Here is a 20,797-nt window from a genome sequence, read left to right on the forward strand (position 1 = left end):
ACCAATGATAACTGTTTCAGAATATTGAGGGGCTATTTACTGCGACTTTCTGGAAGATCGTCGTACTATGAGTAGCGTGTATTACACCTGTTTACTGAGAAACAAAGCAAAGTCAGTGTCATTATAAAGATGACGTGGAGAGATAATGTTTATGCTCATTGTACCCATAACATCATCAGATGCATTAGACAACTAGAGTAATAGATTCTGCCACATTTTCCTTACAGTATGACTCAGATCTCGAACTGTCAGACTATTACATGTTTGTTCCCATGAAAGATGTCCTCAGAAGAATCAAATTCAATGATAATGATCAATTGAAAAAAGCACATGAATGACTGTGATACCAGAATAAAGAGTTCTTCTCTGCAGGAATTAGAGAACTTGTATAGTGATGGAAGAAATGTATACACTGCTCTGTCGATTTAGTAGAATGTGTTTAAGTCTAAGGAAAGCAGAAAAGAGTACAGCATGGTCTGTTGTTGTGACGAGAATCCAAGCCCATGCATACCAGTAGGGCATCACGTCACAAACACTTTCAAGTCTGATTATTTCTGACAAAGTAAATATTATTCAATGCCTTGAAACAGCACAAATATTAAGGATATTGCTGGAGAGAGTAAGGTAATATTATTTATTCTTTATTTTTTAAATTTATTTATTCTTTATTTATTCCTTCATTCACTCATTCCTTCCTTCATTCATTTCTTCTTTCCTTACTTCATAACTTCATTCACTTATTCTTTTCTTTCTTATTTACTTACTATTTATTTATTTATTGGTTTCTTTATTTATATGGATTTATTTATTCATTCATTCATTTATTTATTGTTGCAAATGCCGGGTAATATTTTGGCGAATCCTCGGACCTCATCTCATCTCACTACATCTCGCCAAAATGTAAAAAAATTGTACAAAATTGTAAAAATTGTAGAAAATTACTAAATTGTAAAACTATAAAAATTTGTAAAAATTGTAATTGTAATATTGTAAAATGTTGACATGTTCCACATCTTAAAGCTTCATTGCTCATGTAAGGTCTATGGAATAAAATAAATGAATGAAATGAAATGAATTACTTACTGGCTTTTAAGGAACCCGGAGGTTCATTGCTGCCCTCACATAAGCCTGCCATTGGTCCCTATCCTGAGCAAGATTAATCCAGTCTCTATCATCATATCCCACCTCCCTCAAATCCATTTTAATATTATCTTCCCATATACGTCTCGGCCTCCCCAAAGGTCTTTTCCCCTCTGGCCTCCCAACTAACACTCTATATCCATTTCTGAATTCGCCCATACGTGCTACATGCCCTGCCCATCTTAAACGTCTGGATTTAATGTTCCTAATTATGTCAGGTGAAGGATACAATACGTGCAGCTCTGTGTTGTGTAACTTTCTCCATTCTCCTGTAACTTCATCCCTTTTAGCCCCAAATATTTTCCTAAGAACCTTATTCTCAAAAACCCTCAATCTCTGTTCCTCTCTCAAAGTGAGAGTCCAAGTTTCACAGCCATATAGAACAACCGGTAATATAACTGTTTTATAAATCCTAACTTTCAGATTTTTTGACAGCAGACTAGATGACAAAAGCTTCTCAACCGAATAATAACACGCATTTCCCATATTTATTCTGCGTTTAATTTCCTCCCGAGTGTCATTTATATTTGTTACTGTTGCTCCAAGATACTTGAATTTTTCCACCTCTTCGAAGTATAAAGCTCCAACTTCTATAGTTCCATTTCGTACAATATTCTGATCACGAGACATAATCATATACTTCGTCTTTTCGGGATTTACTTCCAAGCCTATCTCTTTACTTGCTTCAACAAGAATTTCCGCGTTTTCCTTAATCGTTTGTGGATTTTCTCCTAACATATTCACGTCATCTGCATAGACAAGAAGCTGATGTAACCCGTTCAATTACAAACCCTCTGTGTTATCCTGAACTTTCCTAATGGCATATTCTAGAGCGAAGTTAAAAAGTAAAGGTGATAGTGCATCTCCCTGCTTTAGCCCGCAGTGAATTGGAAAAGCATCAGATAGAAACTGGCCTATACGGACTCTGCTGTAAGTTTCACTAAGACACATTTTAATTAATCGAACTAGTTTCTTGGGAATACCAAATTCAATAAGAATATTATATAAAACTTCTCTCTTAACCGAGTCATACGCCTTTTTGAAATCTACGAATAACTGATGTACTGTACCCTTATACTCCCATTTTTTCTCCAATATCTGTCGAATACAAAAAATCTGATCAATAGTCGATCTGTTACGCCTGAAACCACACTGATGATCCCCAATAATTTCATCTACATATGGAGTTAATCTTCTCAAAAGGATATTCGACAAAATTTTGTACGACGTCAACAAAAGTGATATTCCTCGAAAGTTACTACAGTCAGTCTTGTCCCCCTTCTTAAAAATAGGTACGATTATGGACTCCTTCCATTGTTCTGGTACAATTTCCTTTTCCCAAATTGCAAGTACAAGTTTATAAATTTCGCTAGATAATACGCTTCCACCCTCTTGTATTAATTCTGCTGAAATTTGATCAATACCTGGAGACTTAGAAAATAAAATTAATTTGTATTTAAGGTTGTATCAAATTCGCTTTTTATAATGAATTAACAACTCTTAAATACCCATTCCCATAGGATCGATTTTTTACTGTCTATAATATTTCTTGACTTTCTTGTTCTACCTTCGTGGTATTCAATCTTTTTTGATAGCATACCCCCAAAATATATTTGTACCCCCAAACTGCATTGCAATTATATGTTGTTGTTTTCTAATGCCAGGCGTTTGACAATAAAGTCATTTGACCTCTTGCACTCCAATATTTTTCAAAGATATTATCATGGCCAGCCACTGAAGCACAGATTTTGAGGTATTCCGAATCCATTTCTTGGTTTGAGTTGCACAATGGGCAGTTAGGGGACTGATATATTCCAATTCTATGCAGGTGTTTGGCCAAACAATCATGGCCTGTTGCCAATCTAAATGCAGCTACAGACGATTTTCGTGGTAAATCGGGAATTAACTGTGAATTTTGATGCAGAGAGTTCCATTTTTTCCCTTGAAATTGTGTTATCAAATTTTGTTTGTTGAAGTCTAAGTATGTAGATTTAATAAATCTTTTTACAGAGTAATACGTAGATTTAGTAACAGGTCTGTAAGTAGCAGTGCTGCCCTTCTTTGCTAAAGCATCCGCATTCTCATTTCCCAGGATTCCACAATGGGATGGTATCCATTGGAATACAATTCTTTTATTGAGTGATATTAATTGAGAGAGCATTTTAGTTATTTCTGCTGTTTGAGATGAAGGTGTGTGTTTAGAGACTATTGATAGAATAGCTGCTTTGGAGTCTGACAATATAACTGCATTCTTAAATTTATCAATGTGGCATAGAAGATTCCTGAGACTTTCACTTATTGCAATGATTTCACCATCAAAACTTGTTGTTCCATATCCAAGAGATCTATAAAGTGAGAAGAGACAGCACGTAACACCTGCACCGGCACCTTGTTCTCTGGAGATCAAGGATCCGTCGGTGTATAAATGAAGCTAGTTTTGTGGAGGGTACCTAATATTAATTGTCTCTAAAGACAATTGTTTCAGTATTTCAGTGTTTACTTCTGATTTCAGTATTTCTTCTGTTAAATTTAGATTATATTCTATATTTAATAGAGTTAAAGGGTTTGGTTTAATTTGTAAGTTTTCTTTTAAATTCGGGATATTGATTTTCTGTTTTAATTCTTGAACAATGGATATGAAACTTTTCTGAGTTATCAATCTGCAGAGAGGACTGTATGAATGCCAATTGTTTCCTGGTAATCTGATAAGTTTTTCATATTGAATTGCAATTATATAAACGTTAATATAGGACTATGACTGATGTTGTACTAAAAATAAATTATTATTATTATTGTTATTATATTTACTTACTGGCTTTTAAGGAACCCGGAGGTTCATTGCCGCCTTCACATAAGCCTGCCATCAGCCCCTATCCTGAGCAAGATTAATCCAGTCTCTACTATCATATCCCACCTCCCTCAAATCCATTTTAATATTATCTTCCCATCTACGTCTCAGCCTCCCCAAATGTCTTTTTCCCTCCGGCCTCCCAACTAACATTCTATATGCATTTTTGGATTTGCCCATACGTGCTACATGCCCTACCCATCTCAAACGTCTGGATTTAATGTTCCTAATTATGTCAGGTGAAGAATATAATGCGTGCAGATTATTATTACTACTATTATTATTATTATTATTATTATTATTATTATTATTATTATTATTATTATTATTATTATTATTATTAAATAGTAAGAATAAAAACATTCGAGATTTATATAAGGGTATAAAGGAATTTAAAAATGGATATCAGGCAAGGGTAAACGTGATCAAGGATGAGAATGGTGACTTGCTTGCAGACTCTCATTCAATCCTGAACAGATGGAAAAACTATTTTGGGCAACTACTAAATATACATAGGCCAAATAGAAATGATCGGGACGAAATTGAAATACAAACTGCTGAGCCATTTATACCGGAACCCACACTTTCCGAAGTCGAAATTGCGATAGAAAATCTGAAAAAGTACAAGTCTCCAGGTATTGATCAAATTCCAGCAGAATTAATACAAGAGGGGGAAGGGCAGTATCTAGCGAAATTTATAAACTTGTACTTGCAATTTGGGAAAAGGAAATTGTACCAGAACAATGGAAGGAGTCCATAATCGTACCTATTTTTAAGAAGGGGGACAAGACTAACTGTAGTAACTTTCGAGGAATATCACTTCTGTTGACGTCGTACAAAATTTTGTCGAATATCCTTTTGAGAAGATTAACTCCATATGTAGATGAAATTATTGGGGATCATCAGTGTGGTTTCAGGCGTAACAGATCGACTATTGATCAGATTTTTTGTATTCGACAGATATTGGAGAAAAAATGGGAGTATAAGGGTACAGTACATCAGTTATTCGTAGATTTCAAAAAGGCGTATGACTCGGTTAAGAGAGAAGTTTTATATAATATTCTTATAGAATTTGGTATTCCCAAGAAACTAGTTCGATTAATTAAAATGTATCTTAGTGAAACTTACAGCAGAGTCCGTATAGGCCAGTTTCTATCTGATGCTTTTCCAATTCACTGCGGGCTAAAGCAGGGAGATGCACTATCACCTTTACTTTTTAACTTCGCTCTAGAATATGCCATTAGGAAAATTCAGGTTAACACAGAGGGTTTGGAATTGAACGGGTTACATCAGCTTCTTGTCTATGCGGATGACGTGAATATGTTAGGAGAAAATCCACAAATGATTAAGGAAAACGCGGAAATTCTTGTTGAAGCAAGTAGAGTGATAGGCTTGGAAGTAAATCCCGAAAAGACTAAGTATATGATTATGTCTCGTGACCAGAATATTGTACGAAATGGAACTATAGAAGTTGGAGATTTATCCTTCGAAGAGGTGGAAAAATCCAAATATCTTGGAGCAACAGTAACAAATCTAAATGACACTCGGGAGGAAATTAAACGCAGAATAAATATGGGAAATGCGTGTTATTATTCGGTTGAGAAGCTTTTGTCATCTAGTCTCCTGTCAAAAAGTCTGAAAGTTAGAATTTATAAAACAGTTATATTACCGGTTGTTCTGTATGGTTGTGAAACTTGGACTCTCACTTTGAGAGAGGAACAGAGATTAAGGGTGTTTGAGAATAAGGTTCTTAGGAAAATATTTGGGGCTAAGAGGGATGAAGTTACAGGAGAATGGAGAAAGTTACACAACGCAGAGCTGCACGCATTGTATACTTCACCTGACATAATTAGGAACATAAAATCCAGACGTTTGAGATGGGCAGGACATGTAGCACGTATGGGCGAATCCAGAAATGGATATAGAGTGTTAGTTGGGAGACCAGAGGGAAAAAGACCTTTGGGGAGGCCGAGACATAGATGGGAAGATAATATTAAAAAAGATTTGAGGGAAGTAGGATATGATGGTAGAGACTGGATTAATCTTACTCAGGATAGGAACCAATGGCGGGCTTATGTGAGGGCGGCAATGAACCTACGGGTTCCTTAAAAGCCAGTAAGTAAGTATTATTATTATTATTATTATTATTATTATTATTATTATTATTATTATTATATAGTAGTTATTGATGCAATAATAATAGTAATGATTTACGTATAATGTTATTCAAGCAAGAAAAACAAGAGTTGATAATGCACAAGAAACTATAATATAATGCAATAATTATCAACAAGTATAATCAAATAAATATGTCAGCACTTTTACATACGTAATCAGTGGGATGCATACCCCAGGGAATATGTGTACCATAGATTGAATACCACTACTCTACCAAAAGACGATGCTTCCTGATTGCAGGAGATTTGCTCCACGTGTTATATCTATTCTATGTAGGTAAACACTGACTTTCTACTAAATTGACAGAGCAGTGTACTGGGTAGGGGAGAATATAGTGAAGAATAACAAAAGTTAACAGATTTCTACAGTAAATACAAAATGAATTATTCAGATTTGTCCCTATTTATTTATTTACCAGAGCTTTCTCAAATTAGAGGCTGCCATTAGACAAAGCATACAAAACAAAAAAAGAACAAGTAGACAATGAAAGATAACAGAGTAAGAAAAGTGACAAACAAGTAAACAAACAAACAAATAATGGCAATTCACAGAATAAGAAAAGTTACAAACAAGTAAAGAAGCAATGAAAGCTAATAAGAAAAAGAAAAATGTTACTGGTGCGTCAGTTTTTTCAGTACACTGAGTCCATATAGATGGTTCTGTAAGAGTTTGACCGACTCTCTAATTATGAGGAGGGTCAGTTCATTTAGAAAAGATTTGTGCATCCCTAGGGTCTTGCAGAATTGAGAAGAGAAGTTAGGTATTGTTCCTCTTGCTCCAAACATCAATCCCGTGACACTGATATCGTGAAGTTGGTGCTTATCTTTATAATATGGGATGGTTGGAATATAAATTGCTCGTTTCTCCTCGTATCTAGTATATATTGATAGTAGAGCTTTTCACACTTTATGACTGAAAGAAGAAACTGCAAAATTCAGAATTCGTAAAGGGTACTGTATGCTAATCTAGCATAATATCATCTACTTTCAAAATATGTGCTTCAGTGGCTGGTCATGATAATATCTTTGAAAAATATTGGAGTGCACGAGGTCAAATGATTTTATTGTCAAACGCCTGGCATTAGAAAACAACAACTTTCTATCAAAATACTTGTCTATAATATTAATAACTAAAGTGCAAGTTTGAACCAATAAATTATTGAGATTTGCGTTAAAATAATAAGTCTAGGAAATTGTATATTTAGTATGTAGAACTACATTTGTTTATAGATCTTTTGTTATATTATTAAGTTTTGTACTTGTGAACTATATCAATAAATCAATCAATATTAATAACTATCATAAACACACAGCATTTTAGTGGACTAATTTAGGCAAAAAAAAAATGATAGTAGTAGGAGACATGCTAGGTTTTGGCAAGCAAGAAGGAAAATAGCATAAAGGAAACTCGTGCCATTGGGGATGATAGACAGTGATTCATAGACCATTTTGGGAATCACTTATCACATTTCTCTTAGATGATATTTATTCTAAACTCTTTGCTATCAATGATATACAAATAACTGAAACATCGTGAACAATGTGCTTAATTGGCAGCATCAGAACAGGCAAGAAAATTACCTTGATTTCGTTGTAAAACACAGCCTTGAGATCCGCGATTTCTGAGAGACATTTGCGCTGCTGTTCCTCCTGCCACTGCTCCAGCCTTCTCTTTTCCTCCTCAGCCCAGTTAGTGGCATCATTTTTCTTGCCCTCATCACCTCTGCCTCTATTTGTCCCCTATAATGTAATGTTGGATAGTCAGTTTTACAACTTTTTCATTTCTCATGGTTTATTCTATTGACAAGGAAAATGTCACAGTTATTTTTCCATAATGTTTCATTTAGCAGTGTTTTCATTCTGGTTAATTGAAGAAAGGATACAAGTTAATATACATTGCTCAAAAAATGTTTTGCACCACTTCGATTTTTTAAAATCACAGTGAAGCTAATACCTGAGAGGTTAAGAGATAAAAAAACACAAACCTTCTGAAACTGAAATAAAAATTCATTGTAAAGGTAAAACAAAACACTGACAAAAACAAAGGCATTATTCGGGAAAGTGTATCTGTCTGTAATTTACTCCTGGCTAGCTTCCGTATCCTGTTACCCCACCCCATGCATTACAGCATGCTAGTACCCTTCGTGGTATGCTGTCCAGAAGGTGATTGAAGTACGCTACACCAGAATTCGATGACAGGAAGTTCGCTAAATCTATGTTTCATCATATTTACATTTATTGATTCACCCATTTTTAAATTAGCAGCACTGGGATGTGATACATGACAAGGTGATTGACTGGTTTCTGAATTTGTTCAACTGTCATTTTTATTGTCTGTTATTAGCCAGTGGTCCATTGAGATGACACTGTATAATATGAAAATTAAAATTATTCGTAATACTAAATTAATATTATTATGTTTGGAATCAAAGACACATGGTTATTAACATACTGTTTAACACGTACACCTCACATAAGCCTGCTCGTACTGAATGAATAAAAACTGACTTCACAATAAAAGTAGCAGAAGCAGAATGTGTGCACAACGATGGACGAAATTAGTTTCTTTCTAAAAATACGTGTCAAAATTTATTGCTGACTAAATAACATTGTCAATCAAATTTATTTTACAATAAGACATTAAGTGTCTCGAGAACATCTACAAAAACTTATTCTTAAACTGTTTATCTCGAGATAAAAGCTGCAAACACTCGCACACATCAAGAAGATAAGAAATAACTAATAACTCGCCATCCTCGCCAAGGAGACAACTTAAAACTGAAAAAACAAAGTCGTGTTTTTTTGCAACAGCTTGAAGGCCAACTCACGCAAGGGTGAGATCTGGTCATCTGTCCTTGCTGATATACTAACTTTCACAAGTAAGTCTCATATAGTATTGTACAATCTCGTCGAGAAAAAGGTAGTATTTTATGTTATTTATTTCAAAATATATATTACCAACTGCAGATCGCCTGATAAGTGTTGGCGGATCCCCAGGGATAGCATACTTGTATTTATAATACAATATGCTACATCAAATTGCACAAATGCAATTCTATAAAAATAAATATCTCTACAAAGCAATTCAATGAGATTCAAAATTTACCCTGATATCAAATTACAAAGATATCAATCTTCTTAATGTATCCAGCTGTTTGCTGACAACATAAAGTCCACTATAATCCACTGTAATGTATTCAGTTTTTGTTTTTCATGAGAAATGAGAGGTAATTTGATCAGTGTTCATTATAGATGCCTGTTGCTAGTAGCCAGAGTTGGGGTATAGTAATATACACTGCAGAGCTGTGTCTTCTGCAACTGGTACTGATGATTTTAATTTACTTCTTTTGTGGTTTATGGAAGGACAGTATAGAATAATGTGTTCCAGATCTTCATCATGATTATTACACCACAGACAAGTAGGATTATCAGAAATGTGAAATCGGTGTAGGTACAATTGTGTGACAATGTGACTTGTTCTGGCTTTTGTTAAAAATGTTTGAACATGTCTGGGCAAGTTTTTGTACATTTCCAGGTCATTTGGTTTCTTTTGTACGGATTGTAAAATTTTTCCTTTGTCAGAAGAGAGCCAATTGTTGATCCATAGATTTATAAAATAAGACTTTACTGAAGCAAAAGCATTGGATAGAGATATCACTTGAAGAGGTTTTGGTTGCAAATATGTTTCCTGTTTTGCAATATTATCGACTTTCTCGTTTCCAGGTATACCACAATGACTAGGTATCCACTGAAATGTTACTTCCTTTTGGAATTTTTTTAGTTTACTTAGTTGTTTCTGAATTGGAATAATTCTATTTGCATATAGGTTTGGTACATATTTAATTATATTAAATATAGCCCCCTTGGAGTTGGTAAGTATGCATAGATTTGTATGAATAGATTTTTCAGAAATTTGAGTAACACAATGAAGAACAGGATCAATAGCTAGCAATTCAGTGTCAAGACTGGAAGAGGATGAACATGGTATGAAGTAACTTTCTTGATATTTTGGAATATAATATCCTGCTGCTTATGTCCCATTATTAGGATTTAGAGATCCATCTGTATAAATGTGAAGATGATCCTTATATGTGCTGCAGAGTAGTTCCATGGCATCTAACTTAAGAATGTATGGAGGATAAATTACAAAGATATATTAAAATTAATGGAATTATAAAAGAATAAAATATTGACCAGCACAAAATAAAATTATAACCATAATATTTAATCTAAAGCACCTTTTTAAGATAATTCTAAGATTCACATGTTTCATTCATCAAACAAACACGATATATGAGAAAAATTTGAAGTTGAACACCTAGAAATTGGCTGCCTCACATTGATAGGATGAATGACTACCAAAAATTGCCTTACATTTATTCTGTTGATGATAATGAAACCAGTTCGCGTCTCTAGAGATAAAACTGTTACGTCTAAGAATAAATTATTGAGAGGGAGTTTGGAGTAAATAACCATAATAGGAAAAGCTTGAGTAGTTTGATTTGTCACATTTCGAAATAAACGTCTACAGATAATTATGATACAAGTATCGGAACTCCATTTATTTTAATGAAATTATGTTCATCTTTTAAAAAATTATTTTGAACAAAGTGTTAACAAGTTTAAAAATTCGTCTGACTTTTGAATAACACTATGAACCTAGCATTTGCTGGTGTATTATAGGTAAGCAACAAAACCTCAGTGTAGGTAATCATAATAGTAGGTCAGTCCTTTAGAAATTCACTATGTGTAAGTTCTCATTTTTATTTATTTATTTTGTAAATGGCTAGTACATGACCAATGGAGTCACTGACTACAAACAAACAACAACAACAAAAACAATAATAGGAAAATTGTAGCTAACTGAAATAAGACATCTCATATTTAATAAAGGAAATGAAAGCCTATGAAATTAAACATAACTGAATACTGATTATATTTAAGATATAAATTATTTTTTTATTGGTTATTTAATGACATATCAACTACGAGGTATCTTGCATCAGTAAAATTGATGAGATGAGACATCTATTTTCAACATGACTTTTCAGTTCGAAATTTAAAATTCATACCTTCGATAAACTGTAAATTGATATATAGACCCCAGGCAAACTGTCCCATCTCTTTAATTAAAATATCCAAACCTATTATTTTATTCCTTTGTTTATTTAATAACGCCTTCAACTGCAACAGCTCTTCAGCTTCTGTGCAATTTTGGGATGGTTATGACTTGGATAGGCAGGATATTTGGGCACTTGTAAAGTTGTGTTATGTGTGGTGCATTACCAAGGGTGGATCAGCAGCCTTGTTCAGGAATTGTTCTGCGATGTTGAGTCTCTCCTTGAGCTCCTTTATCTCAGACTGCAATCGCTCTGTCTCACTGCGCAATGGCTCTGGTGTAGGGTTTGTAGGTGATGAGAAAGCTAGACCTACATGTCGACGCTCGTGGTGAGCTTCCAAGTAGCCAGCGGTCAGAAATGTCTTCCCACATTGTGGGCACTAGGCACAACAGACAAGAAATTGTTAGGGTCACGAATTCTCATATACCAATTACACATCACAGTCTTCGATATAATGTTTTAATTTAATGTTTGAAAGCACAGCATCTATAACAATAATCTAGAGAAGTAACATAAGAATTTGTATTATTGTGAATTATAAGATTATGACTGTCAAAATAGAAGTGTAGTGATAGTCATGCCTGCATTAGGGGCACTGAATCTTTAAGAATTCATTGGGACAGCTAATCTCCAGGCAGAATATGGTATCCTGTCTACAGTGCCATTCTGAAGCTATGCAGATCACATATCATCAATGACTATTCTTCGCCCAAAAATGTATCTTTCGATAATAAAACATTAAAAGGAAAACTGACACTTCAAGTTCATATGAACAATGTTTTGTGTCACTCTAGTGCAAAAACAAATTATCAGTTATTCAGTGTGATCCAGGAATATGACGTGTATCAGAATAGCAATTTACTTACATATATATACACACACCATGTCCCAAAGGTTGTGGTGGAGTTTCAGAGGATTATATTTTTTTAATGAATAAAGATAGAAATATAATATGGTGCCAGATGAAAATAAAACTCAAAGTTTTTGTGTGTAAGTTTTAGACACTGAAGGAAACAAAAGACAGTAACAATGGAACAAATAAGATACAATAATTTTAATTGTTACTGTACAATTAATTGTTCATTCTTGGATACACTCTTTTAACACTTATATAATCACTGATAAACGTTAAAGTAATAACTACTTCACTGTATTAATATTATGAATTTTGATGGTAAATTACGTGATTAACTAGTTTCGACATGGTTAGATCTTTCTCAAAAAGTGCCTCCTCGATTTTTTCGGAACTACTATGTTCCTCTATTTTTTAGATTATTTGATTTCTGAATTTAACGAATTAAAAAAACGGATTCAAATCTTAAATAAACCACAGAAATTAATCCCAGAATTCGTTACTATAAATGACCCAGTTAGAGATAACTGTGATAGCTAAATTAAATGAAGATGATGTGCAGTAACTTATATGTTGTTAATATTTTTAATATAGGCCTATTTATAGGTGTCTGGAACTGACACTAAAAAAAAGATATAACTATTAAATACTTGTTATGGCTGTGACGAACATTAGCTTAAAGTAGAGCTGAAATTTTCTATTAGTTATTATGTAGATAGCTTTAAAAATTGGTACTCCTCCTCCAAAACTAAATCCTGATCTGCGCCTGTCACACAGAATATTTTGCTTGGAAGGAAAATGTGCCAAAATGTGGTAAGAAATTTTCAAATGCAAAAATTTGTCCCATAATTGGTTCAAATTAAAAAGGTCTAACTAGTCATCATCTAACAATATGTTTCCATCAATTGGCACTTTTATAATATAAAAGCAGAGAGACTTTACGAACCATTTACCTTAAAGAAATTTGTGGCTCCTTCCCCAACGCTTGTTCTGAAGTGCTGCTGATGTTGTCTCATCTCTGTCATGCTCACTTTGTTTTGTGTTTCTTTCAACTTCCTCTTGAGGTTCTTTATTTCATCATCTTTCTTTTTGCATTCTCTTTTCAACTTGTCTACTTCCTGTCAAATGAAACCAGGACGATTATAACCCAGTACACTATTTTATGAGCTATTCAAGAGTCACTTGATAAAAGGAAACTAAATCAGTTAAAATTGATTTCACGTCCTCCTGCAGTAGTATGCACCAGTGGCTTGGAATTACAAGCCTTGAAACATCTTCAGAATCATTTACGTCTATGGATTAGAAAGATAATAGTTTATTCTTCCTTTGCTTGGCAACTTTTTTTAACAACGAAGGTAAATTACAAATCTCATAGGATATCAGAAACTTGATTCTTTCAGTGAATGATAGCCCTAGCACTTTCTGTTCTGTACTAGGGTTCATAAGTATCAGAAACAGCTTTATTACCAGTACCAATGTCTAGGCATATAGGCCTACTGCTGGGTGAACAAAACTCTGCTATACCATCAGTGCATCACATGTTTTATCAGTAGGCGCATCAGCACAAGAAATGTAGACAGAAAACACCCATTTTTAATACAGCTAAGTTTTCTTTACTGTGGACAACTTACTGAGCTAATAGGCCTACCAAGTCTGTATATTCTCTTTAATGCGTGGTTTTACTTCCGTTACTTAAAAATTAAAATTTCTCTTTTGGATGTCCAATAGTGTAAATAATAATAAATTTGTTTATTAACAACAAAAGCTATCCTAAATAAGGGTTCATAGATCGACCTACTAATCCATTCACAATGAACAATGATTAAAAATAATTATGTATGTGACAATTTGAAAAAAAAAAAAAAAAAAAAAAAAAAAAAACATTAAGATAAATAATGAGAAAACATAGGAAATCATTTACAATAAAAGTTTCTTGAGTACAAATGATTACTAATTATAGCTAAGAATGATTTTAACACATAAGATCCTATTGCATCAATCGTTGCATCAGAAATTTTAAATGTGTAAGTTGATTTAAAGTTTCTCAAGGGATTGTGCCATGGGCCAAAAACTGTCCAATGTGTGATGTGATATTGTGCCCCGAGATTCTGACAACAAGGCTCATATATGACTTGTTTTTCACGACACACCTCTTGTGGCTGTTGCTCATGCATCTCAAAAAGGATTGTGGGATCAAGAATGACACCCTTATCCTTCTGCCGATCAATTATGATGATATCAGCACGTCTAGTAGAGCCATCAGAAGAGACGCAATCAACCTCCTCATAAACCCCATAGGAAGCATTCTGACGGACTGAAGCTGCGATGAGAGAACGAACCATATTAGTCTGGTTGATTTGGAGCAATTCTCCATGATGGAAGAAACCCAAGATGTGAGGAAGCGTTTCTTGCTCGTCGCATCTTCTGCAACGGGTTGAGTCAAGAGTTCTACCAGGGAGAGTATATACAGGTATTGTATTACAGTTCATCTTAATGGCTTGCGTCCACTGACTGCTCGAAAGTCCCTTTTTAGTTGAGATCCACGAATTACCTTTCTTCCAGTGAGAATAGAAAACAACTTCCAAACCTTTACATTTCAATTTGCTCCATTGATGAAAAGAAACTTCACGCAATGCTTTCCTTAGTTTTTGAGAGGAAATACGTTCTGAGCAATCGAAGGTAATTGGTAATTGTTTGATGCAATGTTCAATTTCGTTTGGAAGATTCCAAGTGGATGCTACATGAGGGTTGTCAACATGTAAAAGTCTTTGACAAATATTTAAATGCTGAAGGTAAGCTTCCCACTGGGCTTTAAATACTCCTAAACCTTGCAATCTTCTTGGTGCATACAACATAGCATCCAGGGTGTCAGTAGGAATGTTAATTATTTCCTTAACAGTACTGCAAATTAAATTGTCAATTTCACTTTAAGATCTTTTAAAGGAGCACGTTGGAAGGGTAAATCAACTGAGGACAGATATATTGATTTAATATATTTATCTTTTGGTCCGGCATTAGTAATGGTGAAGCGACTAGCTGATTAAGATTTGTTTGTCAGTTTTTCAATTAGTTCCACTGCATTAAATTTTATTTCATCATTAAAAGTAATGCCAAGATATCTTATGACTTCATCTGATTTGATGCAAGATATTTCTTGTCCATCGATCAAGGTAAGGGAATCAGAGCAGAGTCATCCTTTATGTAGGTGTATAACATTACTTTTATATGGGTTTACTTCAAGACCAAGACCAACCAATTCTAGCTACAGAATTCATAGTCAATGATGTTGAATATTGAGTGGCAGATTTATTTTTACACAGTAATACTATATCACCTGCAAATGCAAAAATGGAATTATTTAATTGAGGTGATATATTGTATCCATATTCTCCAGAGATATTACTTTTGCTTAATTCCTTCATCATGAAGTCAATGGCATCATTGAATAGAATTGGTGAGTGTGAAGCCCCCTGTGCAACTCCTTGTTTTATCATTATAGGGGCTGTCTTTGTAGTTTTATTAATAGTGATAGTAGTAGAATTTCCTATTAAAAGTGATATTATAAGCATCTTGAGTTTTGGAGGTATAGGCATAGCATTGAGGGTTTGTTCAATGTGTTGATGAGAGACATGATCAAACGCCTTAGAAATGTCAAGAAAGACTAAACAATCTTTTTTATTAACTTTTGAATCCTGAAGGCATCCGTTAACAATAGAGGAATTTAGGAAAACACCTGGACCAGACATTAAAACTCGTTTGTTAAAATTTAAATCAAGATAAGATCGTAACTTGATATCTAATACACACTCAATAATTCTGCGCAGAACAGAATAGATCGTAATTGGACGCCAGTTCTTAAGAATATCTGGATCACCATCCTTATAAATGAGAATTGTGCATGCACGTCGAAGGCAGGGTGGAACATTCCCCAACGGAGCATATATGAGGCAATCAATGAAAGAGTTTTATATAAACGAAGCTCTTTAATGACCTTCATTCTGACTCCATCTTCACCTGGTACAGCATCAACCTTGATACTCTTACATGCAAATGCAATTTCTTCAGAGGTGATGATAATATTGTCAGGTTCTGAATAATTGATACCGAAGATGGTTGATAGTTATCAAGTGTGTAATTGTTGGCAACACTATTAAATTGTTGTAATATTCGTATACCGAAGAAACAGGTAACTTACATTGCATAGGACTTTCAGAGGATAATACATGCTGCACTATTTTCCGACATTGGAAGTAATGATTAAATTGTCCTAAATCATAATCGTATTTGTTCTTCCTTCTCTCAGAATTCTTCCTACTTCTAGTTTTAGGATTGTTTGACTTTATAAGTGAGACCATCTGGATTATTTTTTCTAGCTTGTCACTTTTTGTATTAAGTTGTTGCAGGATGTTGGGCCCTTTACATTGAGATACTGATTGTTTAAGGTAGTGACAATATTTTTCAACACATTTATCAAAGACAGCATTGTCTGAGGCATCTAAAAAAGCTAAGGTGTTGAATTGTGTATCCCAATACATAAGATCAAAATTATCATGTAGGGAATCAGATGTAGAAGATGCAGAAGAAACGGGCTGAGATGAAGAATTTGTGAATTCATTGTTGAGTACAGGATCATTATATGATTGATTGATAATATTTCTATGTAGGCTACTTCAGACGTAGAAGATGTAGAAGAAACTGGCTGAGACGAATTTGTGAATTCATTGTTGAGTACAGAATCATTACCCGGGTATATGATTGATTGATAATACTTCTATGTACTTCAGGATGGGAACGTACAATATGATGGTTAACACTTTTAAAAAGATGGCCACATATTTCACATTTACGTAAATTCTTAGGTGATACATTTTTATCTGAATTTTGAGTATTAAGAGTAGTTTTCTCATTAGAAACAGCTTGGGATAAAGAGTCGTTATTATGACATTGACTGATGTGAATATGAATTCCTCTGGTTGTGAACTGTTTATGACAGATTTTACAATTTACGAAGGATTTTGTATTGTGCATACTATTTGAAGTTGAAGGAGAATCATCCATAATCACGCAAAGCCATCACAAATTTAAGCCAAAGATATAAAATATTAAAATGAGGTCGATCAATAAGTCTTGAAAAAATATACAATAGTTTGTTTACCTACACGTATAGTCACAAGTTAAAACTTAAAAAAAAAATCTACAATATTCACTAGAAATTGATATCATCTTCAAAAGTCATAAAAAAATACAGCAGGAATTAAACTCTTGCATAACACAGTTGTCCACAAGATCACAATATTTCATTAGTGCAATACAGTATATAAAACTAAATACAAATATTTACATATGGAATACTAAATAAATTTTACAAGAGAAAGAGTTCATCCAAAGGGCTGGACTCGGGAAGAGTACCCAAAACGCTCATTGCATTTCTGTGTTGAATTGCAATACTTAAAACGTTGACGCTAATAAGTAGTGCAACAACGATCACCAGTAATGGAGATCAAAATTTGGCCAATTTGAGATACCAAAACTTTAGTGTCATGACTCCAAGGACCGAAGGTCTCCACAGCAAAGGGAACAAAGATATAGTTAGTGACATCCATAATAAATTGCATGATTCTTGTCCATAGGAACCATGTCAACAAATGGACCAAAAGTAAATTTAAGATTTATCCGTAATATAAAGAGTTAATTATGCTACTAACATTATCACTTGAAACACGTTTAAAAAATAATAATAATATCAGTTTATAATTCTACGTTAGAAACTCATAAATAAAATAATAAACTCCAATATATCAGCTCTCATAAGCTGATCATAGCTATACAATTTCATGGCCAATTTACTTCCTTCATCTATCTACCTGATGTAAGTGTACATTTTTATAATAATTTGCTTACAAATCATAAAAATTAACTAATTTTAATAATACCTTCACATATTTCTTCATATGTTGTTGTTCCAGCTCCAGACAGTTATACACATGCTGCTCAGAATACATCAAGTAATCTATAGCTAGCTGAGCTAACTTGAACAACTTAACAAAACTGGGATCTAGTATCTTAACATCATATTCACTGTCAAGATTATAATTTACTATGCTGATGAGATTCTCCTGCAACGATACAAGGTCTCGTTCCTGAACTAATCTGTCCACGTCTATTGCACCTGAAAAATAAATTATGAAGGGTTTAACTTACATTTTAAAAAGAAGTCAAAGTCATACTTAATCATTAAGCTTCACTAGCATAAGAATTTATATCCATTATGAAACACCCAAATATTAATGTAATCAAATATTTTTTTTAGATATATTGCCAGACAACACACAGCATATTATTTTTACACGTGATTGAATCTTCGCTCTTGCTGTATACCACACACAGGACTGACGTCTGATTTTTGTTGCGTTATTTCATAATGATCGGGTGCGAATTAAGATTTCTGATGGGGGGGGGGGGATAGAATCCTAGATAGAGAATACCATACATAAAATTATTATTATTCTCATTCGATACACCTTAACGCTTGTTCACACTGAGTTAGGCTTAAAATAAGGTGTATAATTCCTTAGTAAGTTATTGATTGTTGTCAGCTTGCTGGTGATGATAATTAGGGTACTGTACAGATTTTTAATCGTCAAAATGTAATTTTAGGTGCCTAAATAGGCTTAAAAGTGTAGGAAATAGTCTCTAAAGAACTGGAAATAAGCTCTAACAAAAAATGTTTTCTTTAAAAACATGTTCCAAATCATTAGGAATTCACTTCTAAAATTTAATAATTTTAAATTCTTATACACCATTACCACCACTACTACTAAAAGCACAAGAACAACAAATATCTAACTAGTTATAGGCTACATAAACTAAACAATTAAATCTAAAAATAAATTTTAGACATAAACTCAGTACCTACACAAACAAGTCAAATAGGCCTATAATCAATTTTTACCAAGCCTTGTCTGTTAATGTCGTAATTAGCTTCACAATAAATTACTAATACTTTTTCTAAATTTTCAACTAAAAGCAATGTCGTCTGTCACTGAACACAAATGAACGCTCCACAGCCACTCAAGTAACAGAAGCGTATTTCAATTTTGACACTAGTTGGACAGGAATGTTACATTGTAGATCCGTGTTCTTCCCTGTTAGGATATCTGAAGCAGTACGTAGCTCCTTCAGTCCTACATTTCTCTGCAGAACTTGCTCCAGTTTATCCCGTACTTTATTTCCAACAGAACCAGCAACACATATGGAATTTAAAATACAAATAGGCCTATTCGAAATAAGAATGGTGTTCTGACTTATTAGAGGTAAAACATACTTAATAGATCAAAATAGGCTTTTTCGTCAAAATAACTTAGGCATTTTTAGGTGCTACTAAAATACCAATTTTAGGTATAGTTTTATATGAAACGTGTACTTGCAAGTTTTTATGAAGTTATCTTTTAAGGATTAAAATAGGTTTTTACCTAAAATCCGAAGTCTAATGATAATACATCAATATTATTTTCTTTGCTTACTTTATACTTTATAAAGTACATATACTCTAATTAAAACAATTATATTTCGTGAAGGGCGATAGAAGTTACCCCTGGCAGGGATGTTAATATGAATTTATGAGAGGGGGATAACTTTCCAACAGGGGGAAATCCCCCCATCCCCACCGTTAATTCGCACTCTGATAATGATTAGGGATTAGGGCGTATTAGATGGGTTTAGCTTTTTGCATTGATCACATCTTGCCTTCAGAGTGGTGTGCTACAATTTGAGATTATTTTCAATGATTTCAGTACTTTTTTCCTTCCATGTGTTGTGTGTAGTGGGATCAAAAATTCACCCATATCCAGGGTGCGAATTAAGATTTCTGATGGAGAGGGGGGATATAATACTAGATAAAGAATACTGGTACCATACATAAAATTATTATTATCCTCATTGAATATGGCTCAATGCGTGGTCACATTGAGTTGCTTGTCTTGCATCTTGATCATAATAATAATTATATCCATGAGCAGGCTTAAGATAAGATGTGTAATTCCTAAGTTATTGATAGTTGTCAGCTTGCTGGTGATAATAACAGGCCTACATCAATATTATTTTCTTTTCTTACTTTCCTACTTTATAAAGTATATTCGTATTAAAACAATACAATTATATTTTGTGAGGGGGGATAGAAGTTATCCCTGGCAGGGATGTTAATATAAATTTATGAGCGGGGGGGGAGGTAACTTTCCAACGGGGGGGGGAATCTCCCCCATCCCCCATATCCCCCCGTTAATTCGCACCCTGCCCATATCTGTATTGGTCTTACATAACTATTGTTGGATAATAGTACCGTACTATATAATTTGGTATTCTTGGTATATTTTATAACCGAAATATATTTCACATACCAATTTTATGCCAGTCCACTCGTCCTCTTCGCAAGCTGAAGCTGAAACCCATTTCTTTGGCGATCCTAGGGAAATCTTTAGGACCGCCTGATCTTAAACTTGTCATGGTATCGCAATATAACAAGGTAATAAAATATTAATACAATATTCATATATAAAATTATATGAACTTATGTATCTAACCTAACATAACCTACGAATTCCATGTTCACTGGCGTTATCTGTCTCCCATGGCAACGCCAAATTTTCCAGAGTCTAGTTGA

The 20,797-nt window shown here is 33.9% G+C and overlaps 1 protein-coding gene across 1 annotated transcript in view; it reads right to left on the reverse strand.

The window, feature by feature from the left end:
* DZIP1 (DAZ interacting zinc finger protein 1) overlaps positions 1-20,780 on the reverse strand; it is a 108,137-nt gene extending 87,357 nt beyond the window's left edge. Inside the window, exons 1-5 of the mRNA XM_069828120.1 lie at positions 20,535-20,780; positions 18,072-18,307; positions 13,092-13,256; positions 11,452-11,664; positions 7,747-7,905 (exon numbers count right to left, since the gene is read on the reverse strand). Coding sequence (XP_069684221.1) covers positions 7,747-7,905; positions 11,452-11,664; positions 13,092-13,256; positions 18,072-18,307; positions 20,535-20,640 — 879 coding nt within the window. The 5' untranslated portion in view covers positions 20,641-20,780. The remainder of the gene's footprint in view (positions 1-7,746; positions 7,906-11,451; positions 11,665-13,091; positions 13,257-18,071; positions 18,308-20,534) is intronic.
* Between the last annotated feature and the right edge of the window lie 17 nt (positions 20,781-20,797).

This window comes from Periplaneta americana, chromosome 1 (assembly GCF_040183065.1).
Source record: "Periplaneta americana isolate PAMFEO1 chromosome 1, P.americana_PAMFEO1_priV1, whole genome shotgun sequence".
Taxonomy (NCBI): domain Eukaryota; kingdom Metazoa; phylum Arthropoda; class Insecta; order Blattodea; family Blattidae; genus Periplaneta; species Periplaneta americana.